Raw genomic sequence first — 19,261 nt, 5'->3', positions numbered from 1 at the left:
TTTCATCGATCCCGTTTTTCTCTGCAAATAGCCATCACTAAAAATAAAGCACCTTCCCTAGTTAACGGTTTCGTGGAGAATCACGTAGCACGGTGCTTCTCTATGTCGTATCCGAAACCGTCGCCACGGGCAGATTTACATGATCGACGGCCTCATGTTTATTCATGTAACCTCCATGGTCAAATTAATACACCGCCGCGATAATTACCGATGCCGGACATACACTCGCATCAGCGTCTCGTATAGGCGTGATGCTTATACGCGCGATATCACATTTTCATTTCATTAAGATCCATCATACCATTGACACTTTCATCTACGAAAAAAATTTGCCTCTTCCGAATGCAAGAAGGTACAACTTATTACGTGATTATTCAATCTCTCGATCTCTAATAGTCCGAGGATATGTATGTTCCATTAAATCTGAAATTCTGATCGTAGATGAAATCGCGTGCGCATTACCGCCTTCTCTGCCTCGCTTTCCGAACAAAATTTCGACGCTGGGATAAATTTGGAACAACTGCCTCGCAGATGTAACTCAGCTACGCTCCACGTTTCTGCCTTAGTTTCGTGTCGAGAAACATGCGAGAATCACACGCGTGTCCTCATGGCGAAAGTCGCGTTCGGGTATTTACGGGAGTGAATGCGGAATTTACGTTACGTTGAGGAGTCCTTCGAGACTCTAAAAAAATTCGATCCTTCCAAGAATCCAATCGGTATTCAGAAAAAACGATCGAAAGAGTAAATCTTTCGTGATTACATATTGATTACGATATTGATCATAATAATCAGCAGTTTCATAATAATCAGTAGCTTTAAACATCGATCATGCTATTTTAAACGGTGCTTGATATAGTTTTATAAATATACTTTATAAGTATATCTCTTGGTTTGATTCTTTAATTTCTATATTTTATTTTTCTATTTTGAAATCAGGGCTTCTCTAACAAACATTAATTAATACCAAACTTTAAACAATCAAGAGTTTAGTGATGCAAGTATTAATAAACTCGTGTGATTTAAATTAAAGCGAATCATTTTATAAGAAACTATCTATATATATATATATAAAATATGAGTTAACTCAATATATGCAACAAACTTTAAAAATTTAATTATTTACAGAGAGAGAGAGAGAGAGAGAGAGAAAACAATAAAAATAGGGGTATATGAGAATTCCAATTTTTTTAACCTATTTCAATATGCATACGATTGTTATTATTATTTATCAATGGTTATTACATTTATTGAAATTTTGCAAAAGCTGAAAAAATTATTTAAAAGGCTCTTCGATTTTATAGATCTCTCGTTTTTATATGCCAGAAAATCGAAACTGGATAAAAATAATATTAGTATATTAATAATATTTAGATGTTTGGTCTTTTGATGTATTTACAATCTTGTATTCTTAATTTTATAGATTTAATTTATATAACGATCATTTTTACTTACATTTATTTCAGGACTGTCAAAATTTATACCGATTATATCGTTTTTTTTTTAAAGTTTACTGTACAGTAATATTAAATTTAAATATAACGTCAATAAATTTACCGAATGGAGTTAGGAAGAAAATTTAACTATTAACAATTAAAGTTAACTAATGAAGGTAAAGCGCGGTGCCGCGCTTGTTGCGTAAATGGAGAATCTAATAAGAGAATGTCCGCGATCTAAGGAGGATCTAAAGGAGGCTAAATAGAAAATGCCTCGTACGCAAACGGAAGTGTTCGACATGGTAGAAGTGGAGAAACCATCGAGGTGCATCAAGTTTCTTCGACTGTTGTGGAAATTCAGCAGATGCGTCTTCTCTCACGTGACGCTAATCTCTTTGGTGGTTGCTTATTGTCTAATCGGCGCGAAAGCCTTCGAGTCGCTGGAGGCGAATCACGAGAGGGAGGTAAATCGCAAAATTATTTGCAAACAGAAATTTCAATCTTTCTTTTTCTTTACATTCAAACTCATCTCGAAGTAGGTGTGTAAACAGCTATTTATTAAGCTTATATTTTTCTCAATCACAGGAAACGAAATTAGATTATTATTCTTAAATCTTATTTATAAATTTTTCTTCGAATTACAATAACGTAGCTTATGTCAGAATAGAGATAAAGATATTCAGTTAAGCTATTCATCTTACTATCGATTAATAGTAGATGATGATGATAGTAGAGTTCTTAATTTAATTTTACTATTAATTTGATTAGACCAATTTTCTTGTATAAAATAATAAATAATTCTAATCGATTTATGCGATTGTGTGTGTGTGTGTGTGTGTGTGTGTGTGTGTGTGTGTGTGTGTGTGTGTGTGTGTGTGTGGTGTGTGTGTGATAATTGTGAACTTGAATTCATTAAAACGGAAATTGATTTGAGTATAAAAGAAAAAGAGACGCAGACAAATAGTTTCTCTCACATTAAATATTCTACGTCCGTGTCAATGAATTATTGACTGGTGTGCCGAGCGTCGCGATATCGGGTTAGCGCATCATTCCTCACGTACGCTCTTTTCGCAGGTGAAGAAGAGTATCAAGAATATACGAGGAAACGTTTCGGAAAAGTTATGGGAAATTACGAAGCATTTCGATGTGTTGATTCGTGAAAATTGGACGGAGCAAGCGTTAAACGAGTTAAGGGTATGTGTTTTGCGTTTTTCTGCATATCTTCTTTACATCATTTTCAGCTTAATAGAATAGAATTTTTATATTTTTATATTTACGTATCGCCTCTTTACAACTCTTTTATATTTTCATATTTACGCATCGTCTCTTTAACGATTCAAGGATTTATCAAAGAAATAACATATAAATTGAAACTGTTACATTTTTTACTGTTAAATTTGATTCGATTCGACAGAAGATTATTTGTTGACGAATAATGCGCAATGCAGAATTTCGAGAATTGCCTCCTGGACAAAATGGCGAAGGAAGGCTGGGACGGTAGCGAGGAAGAGGATAATATTCAATGGACATTCGCTGGCGCTCTATTCTATTCCATCATCGTCATCACGACAATTGGTAAGTTTAATATATTCTCAAAATTAGCGGCATATTAATAACTTTGACTTCAATCAATTATCGATATACAAAAGGTTAAAGTATTAAGTGTCAATGTTCTTATTCGTATATCATACAATCGCTCAATGTGAAAAATGCGTATAGGTATATATACATCTCGGTCACATACATCATCTTTGGCATCACCATTGAGAATAAAGAAATATCGATAAAAATTTATTCGTCACTTTTTAACTTCTCATTCGTCTGCGTTTGATTCTTACTCAATGACCTCCCGTAGATCACGTAATCGTCAGATTCCGAATCGTAGCCATATGGTCGTAACGACTCGAACTCATTACGATGACCATAACCGCCAATGTTATAAGGCTCCGAATAATAGTTATCGAAAGACGAATGTTGATAGCCACCGTTGTACGGTCTTCGATTACCGTAATAATTCAATGCCGGCGCGAAACCATTTGGTCTGTATTTGTGCGGCATTTCCTAGAAATTATTATGAAAAATATGAATATTGCACAAGAATATTGTGAATTATGTAAATAGATCAAATTTCGAGAAATCATTAATAAAGCAACAATAAATTTTCACATAACAGATATTTCAACTTATCCGATGAAAAGATATTTTGGAAGATATAATTTGAATTATATGTACAGATGTTAAATATATTCAGAGTACGTCAATATTTTTGAATAGATTTAAATTTGTTTGTCGTTACAGGATAATATGGGTAATGATGCTCTCCCAACAATCCTGGGAATTTTTTGCTGTTGAAACAACAGTACTTCTTCTCCCTCGCACAGTGACCCTGAAATCATTGCGGGAAAATTTTGTTAAGTTTTTCGAATCTGCAAATTTTCGATCAAACTCACAAATTTCAAGCCGGGCGATGGACAATTAAAACTGTATCTACACTTGCAAGTGTCGAACTCGCGATAACGGGGATCATCTCTGATCCATGGCGGTACTGAATTCAAAATACCATTGGGCCCGTTTGGTTCAAAACGAGGAGGTCTGAAATATCAATCGTATCTCTATTATTTTTTTCTTATCAACTAATGGTGATGTTTAGCACAATGTTGTATTTATTTTGAAGTTGAATTATTTATTTTAAAGTGAATGTTTAATTGAAGAACAAAAAAGCTTTGTAAAAACGTTTGACGTATTGACAATTGCTGTATAATATTTTGTAAACAAAACATTCTAATAAGATTAAAAGTGATGAAATTTTATAAATAAAATACGTAATTTGGAGTAGTTTACAAAAAGTGTATATATATTACCGACAAGTTAGCAGCTTGGGAAGCTTTACGAAGCATTTCGTAAAATATCGTTACGACCGAACCGCGTTTCGTATGCAATTAAATGTACAAATGGGGATATCTATAAATTAAGTGGTCCCTGTGAAGAGTGAATGTTATATATTTTAATCGGATCATTGGAAATTCAATATAGAACAAGCCAGAGGAATACGCCGCTTGACAAAAAATTTCATTTTTTCGAGATTAATAAATCTGCTTGAAAAATGCAATTTAGCAGAGACTTTGATGGACTCATACTGTATATCATACCGGATCGCAATTTTTAAATAATCTCGATAATTTTGAAAAGAGTTAATTAATTTAATTAATAATTGCGTTTTAGCACGAAATATATGACGAAATATATTTAAGAGACGTGCTGCTACAAACGAAACGATTACCTGCCGATTATTCCCGTTGGTCCACCGGGACCTACGAGGACACCATTACCGCCTTGGTATGTCGGAACGAGGGGTCTACCGGTGGGACCGTAAGGGCCTGGATTCTGAGGTCTAAATCCTAACTGAATGCCGTTATCGAAACTATCCAAACGTTCAGGGGGCTCGTGTACTTCATACCTAAAAATTACACCTGACAAATTATCCCTCAAAGCCAAATTTCGAGTTATCAAACATTTTTTGTATGTCTTTTAAAATTAGTAAAACAATCAATTAAATAAATTATAATTAAACGTAAATATATACATATGTAAGAAAAAGAATATGTATATGTATATGAGGATGTACATACGTACGTACGTACATACATACATATACACACGCACGCGCGCGCGCGCGCGCGCGTGTGTGTGTGTGTGTGTGTGTGTGTGTAGATTCTTTTTCTTTTTATATATATATATATATATATAAAGAATTTATTGTGAATAGCGCACCTGACATCGGCGGATCGACTCGTCTTTTCTTTATCATTATTCCAAGTCCAGGATTCATCGTTCTCGGCGACTGTCATTGCAATCACAACGAAAATTAACGAGACACGCATTTTTATCTAAATTCAGAAACTTAACGCAATGCGTCTCAATTACCAGAAGAAGAAGACGTACAGGCACACATAACATTCGAATCTGACTAAACGAGAGTGAAAGTGAATCGCGTCTTTATATATGCATCGCTAGAAGGTGAACGTACCATTATATTTCGAGGTCTTTTCGGATGATAATCATCTACAATCAATGAACTGTTTCCCACCGTTTCTACGTAAACGCCAAATTCAGCTGTATCGCACAACACACAATATCATCTTTTAAAAGAAAGAAGTAATTCTTGTTATAAATGAAAATTTAAGATGTTACATGTTTAATACGTTTATAAATAATTTGTCGATATATCATTACTAAGATTTCAGATTTGTATATTCTTTTTCAATGAAATAAAAGAAGATTGGTTTCAAAATCGTTATTTTTGGAGCTGTACTTGTTTTATCTTCTAATTCATTTTCCAATTAAAAAAAATTTATTTATATGTATGTGTAATAATAAAAATAAATTATATATTTTTTCATAGAGTATCACCGTTAAACGTTAAACGTTTTTTTCAAATTTTTAGTTTTTTCTTTAATAAAATTTATATTCTAAAAGAACTTTAATTATTTTTGCCTGCTGTTTCTGATTTCTCTACAATCGTGATTGCTCAAAGTGAAATTTATACATATAAAATTATGATATATGTACCTGCCGATTTTTAGAAGCATAACGATAATTATTATGCGATGTAGCATAGGTGGATCCGGTCTGATTTTAAGGCCAATTCCGTTCGTTCGTTTCGAACGTCCGTCCTTCGAATGGGAAAAACCCAGTTCTTCGACTTTAAAGGAGGAAAGAAGCTAGTACGCGCTCTTTGACCTCGTTCTTAAAGTAAAATCAAGACACATGGCGTAACGTTAATTCCCGCGTCTTCGTCTCACTCGACGGCAAAATTACCACCATTACGAATTTTCAGCCTTCACTTTTGAAAAATACATCCTTCATTAAGTTACATTTGTGCACCAATCTTCTTGGCAACGAATACGAACACGTCATATATCCGAGGTGAAGATTACAAATCACGAATAGCTGTAAAATTATATTTTTATTTTGTTGCTAATTTATTTTTTTTAAATTGTTCTCTTTCATAATTAATACTAAAAAACTTATTCTCAATTTCCATGCCGTACAGGATGTTTCCTCTAATTCGATTTCATTTATTTCTATTGTTTTTAATTGTACGAAAAAATACCGAAAAGAAAAATTGTTCCTTTCGAAGGCGTAAATACGATAGGCAACCTTTTTTATGCCTATTATTTCATCAAATTTCGATAGTATTAACATGTTTTTGTAAATGAGATATTTTTATTAATGTAGTAATATGATTCATAAAACACAAATTCAACTATACAGAATTCTTATGTAAACTTTGAATGTGTAGAAGTTGCTAACTATTCATAGATATTTTAAGAATTTGAAAAAAAATCGTATTTAAATTGTTGCAAATTGACTATGGATACTACTGAAAATTTAAGAGAAAATTGAATTTGATTAATTAAGCTCTTTCCGAAGAAGCATATTGAAGTAGGCTTTAAAAATAATCAACGCTGAATTTGCGGTCTGGAAAAAATATTTCTTTTGAAATTGAAGTTACATTCAAATGAGACATCTTTTTGCAATTTTGGAATCATTCTTGTTTTGCAATTGTATTAAAAATTAGTTTCTTGTTAGATGTTGCCTGTTGTAAAACAGTGAGGTTTATCAAAATTTCTAGCAGGTCGTAGCAGTTTTAGCGGGAACATTTTTATTTGTAACAAACTTTTATCTCAATCCAAAGCGTTAATCTTTAGGTAATGGCAAAAATTCATTTCTTTGATAGGCTCTCGCGCGCGATCGTAGCAAGCGACTTCCTCCTTCTATATTTTCTTCCTTCAAATAATTTCCTGCCGTCGATTGTACGACCTATTTCTCATCTCCCTTTCTCTCTCTCTCTCTCTTTCTTTTGATTTTTTTCTTTCTTGTCAGAATAAAAAAACGTTATATTACTCAAGATAAAAAAAGTAAGATTTCGTAATGCGAATAGATCGCAATATCTTTTCGCGACATCTTGGGATTCTCAAAGAATTCATGTATTCGCGATGAGAAAACGCAGTTTTTACCTTAGACACATACGTCTATTCTGGATACTTTTCCATTCTGATTGCATACAATTGCATAATGCATAATGCTGCGCTACATTTTAAATTTATATTCTACGCAAGAGAGATTCTCCTTCTCTAACAGTTTGAATAAAGAAAAAGTCTATAATAAATATCATTATCTGTAATTGAACAAAATCGGATTACGATATTTATCACAATAATATATCAGAAAGGACTGCTCTGCACCACAAAATCTTTTATCGTCCAAAGTCGCGTGAAATCAATTCCACTAAAGGCGACCCAAATTGCCTTCATAGCACATTTCGTTGCGGAATTGTCATAATAAATGATTTTTTTCGAGTAAAATTATAAAATTGGTTCGCCATTTCTTTTCACGTTTTCACGTTTTCTCAACGCGAAAAATCAGTCCTTTCGATAAAGTAAAAAGAGACTTGTTGTAGGTGTATTTTGACAACGTTTCTTTCAATAATTTTAATCAACGAGAAACTTTGTAACATAATAAAAAGATTCATAGATTCATTTATCGTAAATCTGTTTTATCGTAAAAATGATTTTCTGATATTTTGTAAAGGAAAGATCACATGTATAGAATAAATTGATTCTATATCCTATTAAAAAACATTTAAATATTTAACTTCTGGCAATTCAAACATTTCGGGATTTTTATAATTGAAAATATTTAAATAGTTGGAATTTATAAAAAGTAGCATTGACTTATTTTGAATAATTTCTTATTTTAAATCTTATTACATTGTATTATTTAAAAAATGAACATATTTCAAATATAAAATTTAATATAACATTTAATTTTTATAATTTTGTAATTTTTTTCAAAACTTTTCTGGCATATATTTTTTACAATATTTCTGCAATACAATGCTTTGATACTAAAATCTCATTATAAAATCTTATACATCTTCTCTCTTCTGTAAAATCTTTATAATATATTTCTCTCAGTATTATCAGAAATGTTTCGCATTTTTATATTATTACTCAAAATAAAAATTTTAAAAATTATACATAATTTTTCATTATTTTCATCTTAAATAATGGAAAAATGTGAATTATTTTTAATAATTTTGTGAAACAGTTTGTAAATTAAAATTATCGATAACAGATAACGTATGCAGTTCACATTATAAAATGATAGGTCAATGTAATAGAGAATATTTATCGAATATTATCGAATAAAGAATCTTGGCGACCTTGACCCAGACTTGTAGATGAAATTGTGATGAAACCGCGTGAGACTTTGAAGAAGAGATTCAAGGTCGAGACGAGTGCAACTGAAATCCCGAACGACCTTGTCAGTTCGTTTCTTCTAATTTAAGATTTCGAAAGTAGCGATTAAACTTGGGGGCACGCCTCATCGTCGATCGAGCTCATTCAGTGAAACGATTCTTCACTCGCGATATACTTAATAGTACGACGAACAGTAAACAATAGACTTCTTATGTCCACAAACTTTTCACAAATTACTTCACATATAACTTTTATCGAATAAACGTTTTCGTTACGTAGAAATCTTTTCTTTTCTACATTCTTTTTATTTGTTCTTTTAGGATATGGTCACATTGCGCCAAAAACGAAAAATGGCAAAGTAGTAACAATTTTTTACGCCATTCTAGGCATTCCGCTCATGTTACTTTGCCTATCAAATATTGGAGATGTGATGGCGTCGAGTTTTAGGTAACAAACAATATTTGATTATATATATAAATATAAATATTACATAAAATAGATTACAAATTGGGAAGATGAGAAACTTGCAAAACTGTGTTTCATATCTCACATAAAATTAGTATTTACCGGTTTTAGTTTTGGAAAATAATTCTCTTTTTTGTCCCCTATTTGTGGTATTTTAGGTTTCTATATTGGAAAGTATGTTGTTACGTATGTACAAAACCACCCAAAAAACGACGAGGGCGTAATAATCTTGTTCGATCATATTCCGTTCGTCAACCAGGGTAATTTTATGTATAGCATATTATAGAAATTTAGAAAAGTATTCTTTTTTTCTTCCAAAATGATACGCACGAAAAATATCGCGTAAGAAAAACGTTGTACGTTCCTATAAGAGATCTTTTAAATTTCTATCGGAAGATTGATTAAAATTAATCTATTGATCTAGTATGAATAAACAAAGTCTATGCACAATTGTATAGTGTTATATTTTGTAAGGCGATATGGATCGAGCAGAGGTCCGTTTCGCCGATCCATTAGAGTGAGTCAACGATCAGCTGATTCGGCGTTGGGGCTTTCCGAGAGTATGACAAAATCTTCGTATTCCGACACTGACTGCAGGTAAGATTTTTATTTTCATTTTTTTAGTTTAATTTCATTATCTGATGTATCGAAGTATAAATGACTTTATTCATGTTTTAATTCATATTTTAAGTATAATTTAATATTTTATGTACACACACACACACACACACACACACACACACACACACACACACACACACACACACACATATAGCGTTTCTGATTAATGTCCATCTAATCAATGCGAAATGTGGGCACAAATATCATTTCATTATACAAATTGAAAAGCTATAGTAGTAAAAAAATATTAGGGTAAAATATAATTTGTAAACAAACTGTAGATACATGTCTCGACGATTAGAAGGAGGTGACTCAAAGGCGATCGCTTACGCATCTTCTAACCATCCGATGGAAGTCAAAGCTGCGACTATGCCACGTTACTCGGATATTCCAGTGGCCACTCCGAGAAGCGTAAGAGGTATTTTTTAATCGATATCATTCGTTTACGTTTTATTGTTGATTTTTCATGTCAACTTTAAATTGACCATAAAGTTGACAAATAAAAGTATAAAAATGTACATAAACATTTGTTGTGTCTTTCTCCCGAAACAATTTTACAACAAAAGAGAGATGTTATTTCGTTGTCATATGCAGACACAAATGAAATAAAGAAACAAATATATGTGATAAATAATTAAATTTTATGTTAAATTTAATTGAATATCTCTTTATTTCTGTTATTTATATTGTTTACGCGTTATTTACATGATAAAAGAGTTCCAAACGAAATATCAACATCACGTACTCACGTAAAGTCATCGCAGTCGCACAAGCGAGATACAAAGCGCTACCATCGTCAGTCCGCGATAAAACAATCGTTCGATATTAATTAATTAATTAATTAATTTTCAAGCGCATCGATTGCGCCGCATTGCACTCGTTATCAACTCATCGATTAATTAAACTATCGGCTGGTTTACGTTACTTTCATTACCGCGTATAGCCAGTCCCAGAATAACGACACAGTCGCTGGACAGAAAATTACTGATGAATCCAAATGAAGCGGATCGCTCACCGGTTTTGTGCAACAAATACGCGTTGGATGATTTGGAAGATGAAACGTCGAGATGGCGGCAATCGCCTCAAAATAAGCGTAAGCGATCAATACGATACTGTTATTAGTTTCGGAATAAGTATTCGCGCTATCGAAGACGATCAAAGAGATCGCTCTTTGAAGCGCGCTTGAAAAAAAATTAAACAAAACCGACGCTGGATTACAGTTGAGAATTCGGAGAAACTGCAAAGCAACGGAACGGCCGAAGAGTTAGATAGCGTTGAAAAGCGAGCTTCCTTTAATCCCAGATCCTTGCCGAGGAGATGTCTTTCCGTAGAAGGAGCCACGACGAATGTTCACAGAACAAATTCGTCGGCGGGGCTTCGACCAGCTTCGATCTATTTGGAAATGGAATATATGAAAAGATCGCAGTCCACCAAAAGTAGACGTACCAGGAGCAATTATTCTGTCGGTAAAGTCGAAGCGAATGGATAATGAATAGTGAAATATGTGAAATAAGTGAGATTGTTTTCTGATCGATCGAAAATTCCTAAAAATTATTATTTTTTTGCTGGCGATACTTTGAGAAAGTACCGAATTACGCTCAAACCTCTTATATCGACGATAAATCTAGATTAAGATTTCTTATGTGAAATGAGGATCGAGTTTCGCAAAGTAAAAATGATGGTATCGAAGAAACCAATACTATATACCTAAATACGTTTCTAACTTGCGTTGTATTGCATTTAAGTAAAGTAAATTGTTCTTTAAGCGTATATATATGTATATATATATATATATTTATCGAAAGTATTCAAATCAAGTTTAAAGCTCTTCTATAAATTACATTAATTAAATAGCAAGTCGATAGATAACGCGCGTCCCTTCTGATCCTAGTTAAATACCTTTTTCTAGCGCGTTCTTACAAACGGGGACCGCCGCCGCCATCGCCGAGAATTATGTCACCGATGGGATTTGCCGTGCATCGACAGGTTTACGCTGACGATATTGATTTTGACTATGATTACTATACCGTTGCGGATGATCAGGAAAGACGACCGACCAAGCCTGTACCTATCTGGCTGTGCGTCTTTCTGGTCGTCAGTTACATACTCGGCGGCGCTTTTCTCTTCAGCGAGTGGGAGAATTGGCCATTCCTCGATTCGGCTTACTTCTGCTTCATCACGTTGACCACCATCGGTTAGTATCCCAATTTGTCATTCTTTCTTTACAGTCTACTGTATACTACTAAAAGGCACGATGTTACGTTTCACGATGCTTATTTCGATCGAGACTACATATTGACGTTACGAGTCGGTTTCCTTCAAGGACAGCTTCTTTCATCCTGCTTTCATTTTTCAATTTCTTGCTCAGCTCTAGAAACTAGAGAAAAGCCCTAGAGCTTGGTAATTTTATTATAATAATACTCACGCGTAATTGCCTCACGGTATATAATATATAATATTTACGTAATATCTTTTAATCTATTCTTAAAGACCTTATTTTCACTCACCGATTATCCCTTTATTTATAGATAGATTTATAGATGAATTTCCCGTTTATTTTAAACGCGATCTAAGACTCGCCCAATACATCCACAAATGTCTTCTATTTTAAGGCTTTGGCGATTTTGTACCGGAGTACAAGTTGGATGCGCAAAAGGGCATCGCTCTTTGTTCTCTCTATCTGCTATTTGGAATTGCCTTGCTGGCAATGAGCTTTAATCTGGTGCAAGAGGAGGTCATCAACAACGTGAAGAGCGTCGCGAAAAGACTGGGTATCATCAAAGAAGCCGACGACGAGGAGGAAGAGGAAGAGGCCGAGGACTACGACGAATACAACGCCGAGTACGAAGATGAGGTCTACGAAAACGAGCCCAAGCTCTGATCTCCCGGTTTTCAGCTTACCATTCGACGAGAGTTATCCGTCTTCGTGTACATGGCACAAGATCCAGGGGATTTCTCGATTCACATTTCATATGCCGATTCACAATCGGCATATGAGTCAGTTTCGCAACGAATCTACATGTCGCATCGTGAATCGAATTCTGAATCGATTAATTTGACTCTTTTCGCGCGAGTCTTGTCTTGAGAATAAATCGATGTACAAACGTATCAAGTTGGATTAATTTAGAAACTATAACTATAATTTATTCCAATTATCTCTTCTTCAATTCACCTTAATTTCTTTTTTCAATTGAGAATGTTATTAAAATTTTAATTTCTTTTAACAGCTTTAATAGCAAAGACCTTTGAACTTGAAGCAAGTTTTTCATATTTTGTTATTACACATTTCAATATCTGACACAATGCTGAGAAGTACACTATTACTAAGAGAATTATTATTAATTAATCAATTGTTGAAATAATGGTGATGAGAGAAACTACGGTTCGCGAACGTCGCGAGGAAAATGTTGTACAATATTGCCATGTGCGTATATATACAAATCTGAGAATTAGTTTCTATAAAATGAATAGGAGAACAATTGCGGAATGCAATTAAATTTGCATACACTTTGCATATTGGTAGTCTTAATATTTAGTCGACATTTGCATTTTGAATATTTTCTCTTTACATTTCACCCAATAGTCAGTTCGCAATGAGTTTTACGTTATTAGAAATATTTTAGATAATTATTATATGAATGTTCATTATACATAATAACTAATATAAAATTATATTATGTAATATGAAAAAAGAATGTTCTAGATGTACTATTTTTACCAAAATGTTTGATAAAAACTGTAACTCGTATAGTCTTCGTTTTCTTATCTGATCAATATTTATTATTTTTCCCTCTTCTTTTGATTCGAAATTTTTTAAAAATTATTAACAGATTTATTTATTTAATGTAAAATTATTTTTTATGGCAATTTAAATTTATTTTTACTTTCTTTAACTGAAAGTGCAACATAGTGCAAAACATAAAACGACGTTTAACGTTCGTTGTAACTTTTATTCGTTGTTCGAGGAGCCATGGAATCACTAAAAATTTGAAACTTTAACGTTTTCAAGAAATAGTCTTGCTTTCCAGCAGAGTATTTTAAATTTTCTTCGAACGTACGCGACACGAGAATACGATTATCTTTCAGCGAGCACGATATTTTCTCACGGCTTACTACTTTCCGCGTGCAGAAGATTGTTCTTACAATATTTTCCCGGACGCACTTGCCGCATGCAAAATTCACGCTTGCTATGCAAATCCCTTTCATCCCCTTTGCGACCCATACACATACGTTCTCATACATTCTCGCTACTACCCTCGCAGTCGCATTTCGTCGTTTAAATCGCAAGGACGTTAATCGTCTCGACGACGACAACGGCGGCGGCAGCGGTGGATAGTGGCGACGGCGACGACGACGACGACGACGTCGGCGATGGTAACGTGGTGGTATCCGGTTAACGGCTCCGGTTTCAACGACTCGATAATCGCGCGATAAAGCCCACTCAAAGAAGAAATAATAGTCGCTAAGAAAAACTTTGGTTCGCGTCCGTTACGTATAAACTATCCCGGCGCAAGTGGAATCTGCATTTCATAAATTTTAAAGTCAATCGAGGCAACGCTTCTCTCTCTCTCTCTCTCTCAACGTCACAAAATTATTCTTTAATTAATATTTAATATTTTTGTACGATTACACATCGGTGAATGATGGATCAAAAAACCATCGGATAACCCTCTTCTACTTAACTCGCGTATATCGATCATTTAAATTAAAAAATAGTACCACTCTCAATATTGATGAGAGCAGAGATTATACTCTGTATGAATGTATTTCTGTTTACTAATCGCTCTGAATTTTTAATATTTCAACATTTTATTCGGCGCTAAATGGAGCGCCGGGACAAGCTTGTCTACCGGGTGTCCGACAAATCCGGTTATTCGACCGGCTGCACGACTAGACTCAAGCGACTTGAACCCGGTTATTTTCAGCGATGCGCTATTTCGGGATAGTGCATATCGTGACGCGGGGTGTCTCAAAGAAATCAGTTTACAGGGAAACTTGGTCGAGATGGGTTGTTCTTCGCGCGTTTTCATACCGGCAATTAAAAGTCAAATTCTATGTCGGTCATCATCGAACTTGGATCTTTTCATAAAAGTGTAGTGCAATGCGCAATGTCGATGGAACGTCGTTATTCGTTTAGAAATTAATCGCTCATTACAATTTGTACATACGTAACGATCATGTAACGAGAGTGTCGCAATCAAGTCTGAACAATCAACAATCGTGCAAAATTTTCGAGAAGAGCTACGAATACTTTTAGTAATTTCAATAAGATCATAAAAACAATGATCTACAAGAAGAAACGAAAAGTTTAAAACTCAATAAACTATGATAATGCGTCTTTGCGGCACGTGGCAGTTTTTTGTAATCATCTGTCTAGTCGCACGTACTAGTCGCATAGATATGTATGTCTAAATATAGTTTTCACAAAACGAGCATAAACGAGCAGAAATCCCGTCTCAATGAAGGTCTAAGGATCATAACGCGCGACAAATACGAGCTAAATAGAGATTTCGGATTTCGGAATAGATTCTATTCTTATATGAACTTACTTATTGATCTTACCGTCGATCACCTCGTCATCGTCGTCACCTACGTCGAATGATGAAATTGCCAATCTCCATCGGTTCCTCGATCGATACCTACATCTACACCTCGGGTATCGAGTTCAATTTCTATTGTGTGATGTAATCTCTCGATTAAATGTACAAGTCTTTTACGCATGGAAGATAAAAATTCATCAAAAATTTCGTCGCTCTACTATTAATACGATCGATAATTAAAATCTGAGAGAGAAATAGATTCCAATAGATTACATATTAATTTCAAAACAAATAACGTTATAACGTTAAGTGTTTTATCGTTATATTATCTTCTATAATGAGCTATTTGTGTAATTTGGCGTAGAGATAATTCTCTTTGAGCAAAATATATTTTGTTCAAATAAAGCGTACTAAAGCATTACTGAGTTTGTAAAATCGCAAAAGAATCGATATTTTATTTGAGTTGAATAACAATTAAAACAGAGAGATACTTAAATAAAGAACACGTAAATCCCGTTGCGTTGATTTATTCCCAGTCTGCGAAAAGTCTGGGAAAAAGGGAGGAATTTAATTAAGGTCGGAATACATTCCACATCGACTACTTCGGGGAAATCGTCGATCATTTTTCGCGGGATCGTAAACAGTTTCACAATAGATTTTGTTAAGCGGCCAAGTGGCTCATCCCTCCCGCGGTGACGACGGCGACGTCACGTTTTCGATTCCCCGCGGATCACGACCAAGTCGATACCAGACCCCGAGAATCAACTGTCGTGGAGGCAGAAGAGACTCGGAGAAATATACGATGTTTTACATTAAATTTGTCCGGTGCAATTCTCTATTAGCCTTGGTCAGTGCTCGGACGTAAGAGTCAACGACCTTTTTATAATTCCTTATGCTTCGCTTTCCTATGTCGTTTTACGTTCGAGCCGTTCGTTATCTAATAACACCATTATACAATAAAATCGATTGTAATAATCAAATCTATATGTCATTCTAGATGAAAAAAGAATCTTATTTAAGTAAAGTCAACGCATTAATTGAAAAATATATGTATATGTATAATATATATATATATATATATATATATATATATATTCCATATATATTTAATACAATATACAAATACATTTTGTATGGAAATGTATTTTTGTGAAAAAATAATAATAATTGTCGTGTGTCGCGGTATAAATGTTTCAATAAAAAGACTCGAAAAGACAATTTATTGTAATCCTAATATATTGACAGCATCTTTGTGCAAATTGAACCAACTTAGGAGAAAATGCAATACGTACGATATGTTTTGAATGCCTGTAAACTTGGATTCACATATTGATGTGACTTTAAATTAGCGAGCGAAAGTTCTCTAGCCATTCATCTGGAAGATGATGTTATAAAACGTAAAGCCAATTCTTCGGCTGTAATTTTCAAGCAGCAATGTGAATTGTATTAATTTCGTGATAATTTAAATTTGGTCTCTCGCAAAAAACATTTCGATTCATCAATGAATTATTAGGAGACGAGGAGGTTAAAGGTCCGATGATCTGATGATTCCGCGTGATTACAGGAGAAGATATGCGCGAGCAATGGAGAGCAACAGCAAAAGCTCAACGAGAGCTCGATGAGAGCTTGGCGGTTCGAAAAACGTAAAACGTTCGAATGAATCGATCCTGAATAACGCGATCGCGACAGCGTGACAGCGTGACAAGAAATCGTCATTGTCGATGGAAACGGACAGAACGTCCCGTTCGTCGGCCAGTCGGAGCTGGCAGCATGGAAGTTATCGCAGTCGGAACGGAAGACGTCGGAAACGCAAGCAAAAGCCGTGGAGCGAACGGATCGCCGACTGGACCAGGACTCTGATAGCTTTTCTCTTCAGCAACGTCGGCATCGTGTGCCTAGTAGTGGGCTATACTATAGCAGGCGCCTTCCTATTCACCCACATCGAGGGCAGGACTCACTCCGACGTTGCTGGCAATGTCATCAAGCTGAGAAATCGGACGGCCACCATCCTTTGGGAGCTTACCACCAAGGTGAAAGATTCACGCGAGTTGAGCTATGCGTTGTGGCGGTTTTTTTTACCGCAGCGGCGGAATTGAGTGACAGTACACATGAGATGTATGCACGAAGAACGAACCCTATAAAAAATTGCACATACTTTGTCACATTTGAATTTGAATCTCTCTTTGATTAAAAATCGAGAGCAAAAACCAACTGTGCTAAATTAAGATAACCAATTCCGAGATACTTTTGATGATAATTTTTAAAAACGATAATTTCTATTAAAATATTAGATCACGGTTTTATCACAGTTTGATTTCAGCCTGAATAAATTCGTGGTACTTTATGACGCATATATGTGTGTGTGTGTGTGTGTGTGTGTGTGTGTGTGTGTGTGTGTGTGTGTGTGTGTGTGTGTGTGTGTGTGTGTGTGCATCATTAATTACTAATTTATTAATATTACCGAAATTTATCCTTTTTTCAATATTCTGACGCTATTGATATTGTTTATAGGAAAATGTGTTTTCGGAAGAGCTCTGGAAGACAAAGGTGAGAGACATTCTCGAGAATTACCAAACAAAGGTAGTGTCAGCTATACAAGATGGATACGATGGCATGCAGAAAAATAAGTGGACCTTTGCCGGTGCTTTTCTGTATTCCCTCACTGTGATAACGACCATTGGTGAGTCTATTAATCTAGTTTTAATCTAGTTTTACTTGCAATCTTATTTACTTTTTTAATTTACTTTAATTTTTTAATTTGTCTTGATTTTAAAGTATAAAACAAATGTCGTATATATACTTTATATATGGTATGTTCATATTTATCTTTAAGAACAGAATGCGACGCGAAAACGTGAGAGAGTAAATGTCAGAGAAACTCTTGAAAAATGTAGACAATTTACTCGCTGCCGGATACTTTGCTATACTAAATATGGTACGCTTATTTGCGCTGTTAATGTCCGGCTAATGCCCATTTTTCTCGTCGTGACTGATAAATCTTCTTAAAGCTTTTATGCCAACTATGAGATAATGTTTTAAGACTGAGTTTTTAGATTTTAAATTTGACAATTTTTAAAATATTGTCCTAAGCGGCAACTTTTTAATATATCTTATCAAGGTAGTGATCAATTACTTGGATTATTGGAATATTAATAATTATATAAGAATAATTATATAAAAATATGCAACATAAAATTGTTCATTTCATTTTTTGTAAAATAAACAATCTTTAGACATTTTGTGTACATTGATATTGACATTGAGAACAGTATGCCACCTATAAGTATAAGGAAAATTCGGTTAAGTATTTTAGCGAGCGATACACATCTCTCCGATAAGCAGCTATCTTCGGAAACAAAAGAAAGTTAAATTTTAAAAATGGACGAACCTCCAGCTGAAAAATATGTACATAAATCTTGACTGTCTGAAATATCAGTTGAGAAAAAGGATTGTTAAAACAGAAAGAAGAGAAAGAGAGGAGGGAAAAGAAGGAGGAAAGAAAAAGAGAGCAACAGTGAAAATATTTGTTGAAATCTGAATGACAATTTATATCTAATTACTCTTTTTCTATTTTCAATATTTAGTCGAATGTTTCAAACGTAGTTTGAAATATTTAATAAAAGTTTTTAAAATTTAAAAAATTAATTATTATTTTTTGCTACATATACTTGTGAAAATCTGACAACCAAAATACTTTGTTTCGATTGACAATAAAGAAAGCTCAGTTCGTTCTGTTCTATGTCAATTGCGGAATAAATTGATCGAGTTAATATCGATATGCCATTGGTAGCATAATTGAAATATACCTTTTTTTTTATTGACATAAATGATCAATTTTACATTACCTTTATTTTTAAATGAATTTTTAAATCTATGCAAAATTTGCTTCTATTCAAAATCATGAAGAAATGAAATTTCTAAGAATGACCTTGCTATA

General features: G+C 34.0%; 3 protein-coding genes across 9 annotated transcripts in view; 2 read left to right on the top strand and 1 right to left on the bottom strand.

Annotated features, from left to right (window-relative positions):
- Positions 1–145: 145 nt before the first annotated feature.
- Positions 146–13,532, top strand: galene (potassium two pore domain channel subfamily K member galene). Of its 5 annotated transcripts, XM_089074258.1 has the most exons (13): positions 146–716; positions 1,126–1,165; positions 1,676–1,897; positions 2,508–2,627; positions 2,882–3,008; positions 9,019–9,145; positions 9,322–9,423; positions 9,638–9,760; positions 10,066–10,202; positions 10,728–10,877; positions 11,005–11,250; positions 11,694–11,978; positions 12,397–13,532. In XM_089074258.1, the coding sequence occupies exons 3-13, from the start codon at positions 1,703–1,705 to the stop codon at positions 12,663–12,665; spliced, it is 1,881 nt and encodes a 626-aa protein (XP_088930384.1). In that variant the 5' UTR covers positions 146–716; positions 1,126–1,165; positions 1,676–1,702; the 3' UTR covers positions 12,666–13,532. The 5 variants fall into 5 exon arrangements, with proteins under 5 accessions (XP_088930384.1, XP_088930383.1, XP_011647624.2 ...); XM_089074257.1 differs by lacking the exon at positions 1,126–1,165 and having other exon boundaries at positions 146–741; XM_011649322.3 differs by lacking the exon at positions 1,126–1,165 and having other exon boundaries at positions 147–716.
- On the bottom strand, positions 3,004–5,425 carry LOC105433848 (uncharacterized). Its single transcript, XM_011649319.3, has 5 exons — positions 5,205–5,425; positions 4,714–4,890; positions 3,884–4,025; positions 3,730–3,819; positions 3,004–3,494 (listed from the first exon to the last, which is right to left on the bottom strand). The coding sequence occupies exons 1-5, from the start codon at positions 5,312–5,314 to the stop codon at positions 3,225–3,227; spliced, it is 789 nt and encodes a 262-aa protein (XP_011647621.2). The 5' UTR covers positions 5,315–5,425; the 3' UTR covers positions 3,004–3,224.
- Positions 13,533–14,672: 1,140 nt separating the features above from the next.
- Positions 14,673–19,261, top strand: part of LOC105433865 (potassium channel subfamily K member 18) — a 32,383-nt gene continuing 27,794 nt past the window's right edge. The window contains exons 1-3 of one of the 3 annotated variants that reach the window (XM_089074278.1): positions 14,673–15,186; positions 16,889–17,354; positions 17,836–18,004. In XM_089074278.1, coding sequence (XP_088930404.1) covers positions 17,046–17,354; positions 17,836–18,004 — 478 coding nt within the window. In that variant the 5' untranslated portion in view covers positions 14,673–15,186; positions 16,889–17,045. Of the gene's footprint in view, positions 15,187–16,505; positions 17,355–17,835; positions 18,005–19,261 lie in introns of those variants that run through there. The other 2 variants (XM_089074277.1, XM_089074279.1) reach the window with 2 other exon arrangements.

Source organism: Pogonomyrmex barbatus, unplaced genomic scaffold, assembly GCF_055798465.1.
Source record: "Pogonomyrmex barbatus isolate J1 unplaced genomic scaffold, ASM5579846v1 scaffold17, whole genome shotgun sequence".
Classification (NCBI taxonomy): Eukaryota; Metazoa; Arthropoda; class Insecta; order Hymenoptera; family Formicidae; genus Pogonomyrmex; species Pogonomyrmex barbatus.
Note: the sequence above shows the minus strand (reverse complement) of the source record. Positions and strands in the feature narration are given on the sequence as shown.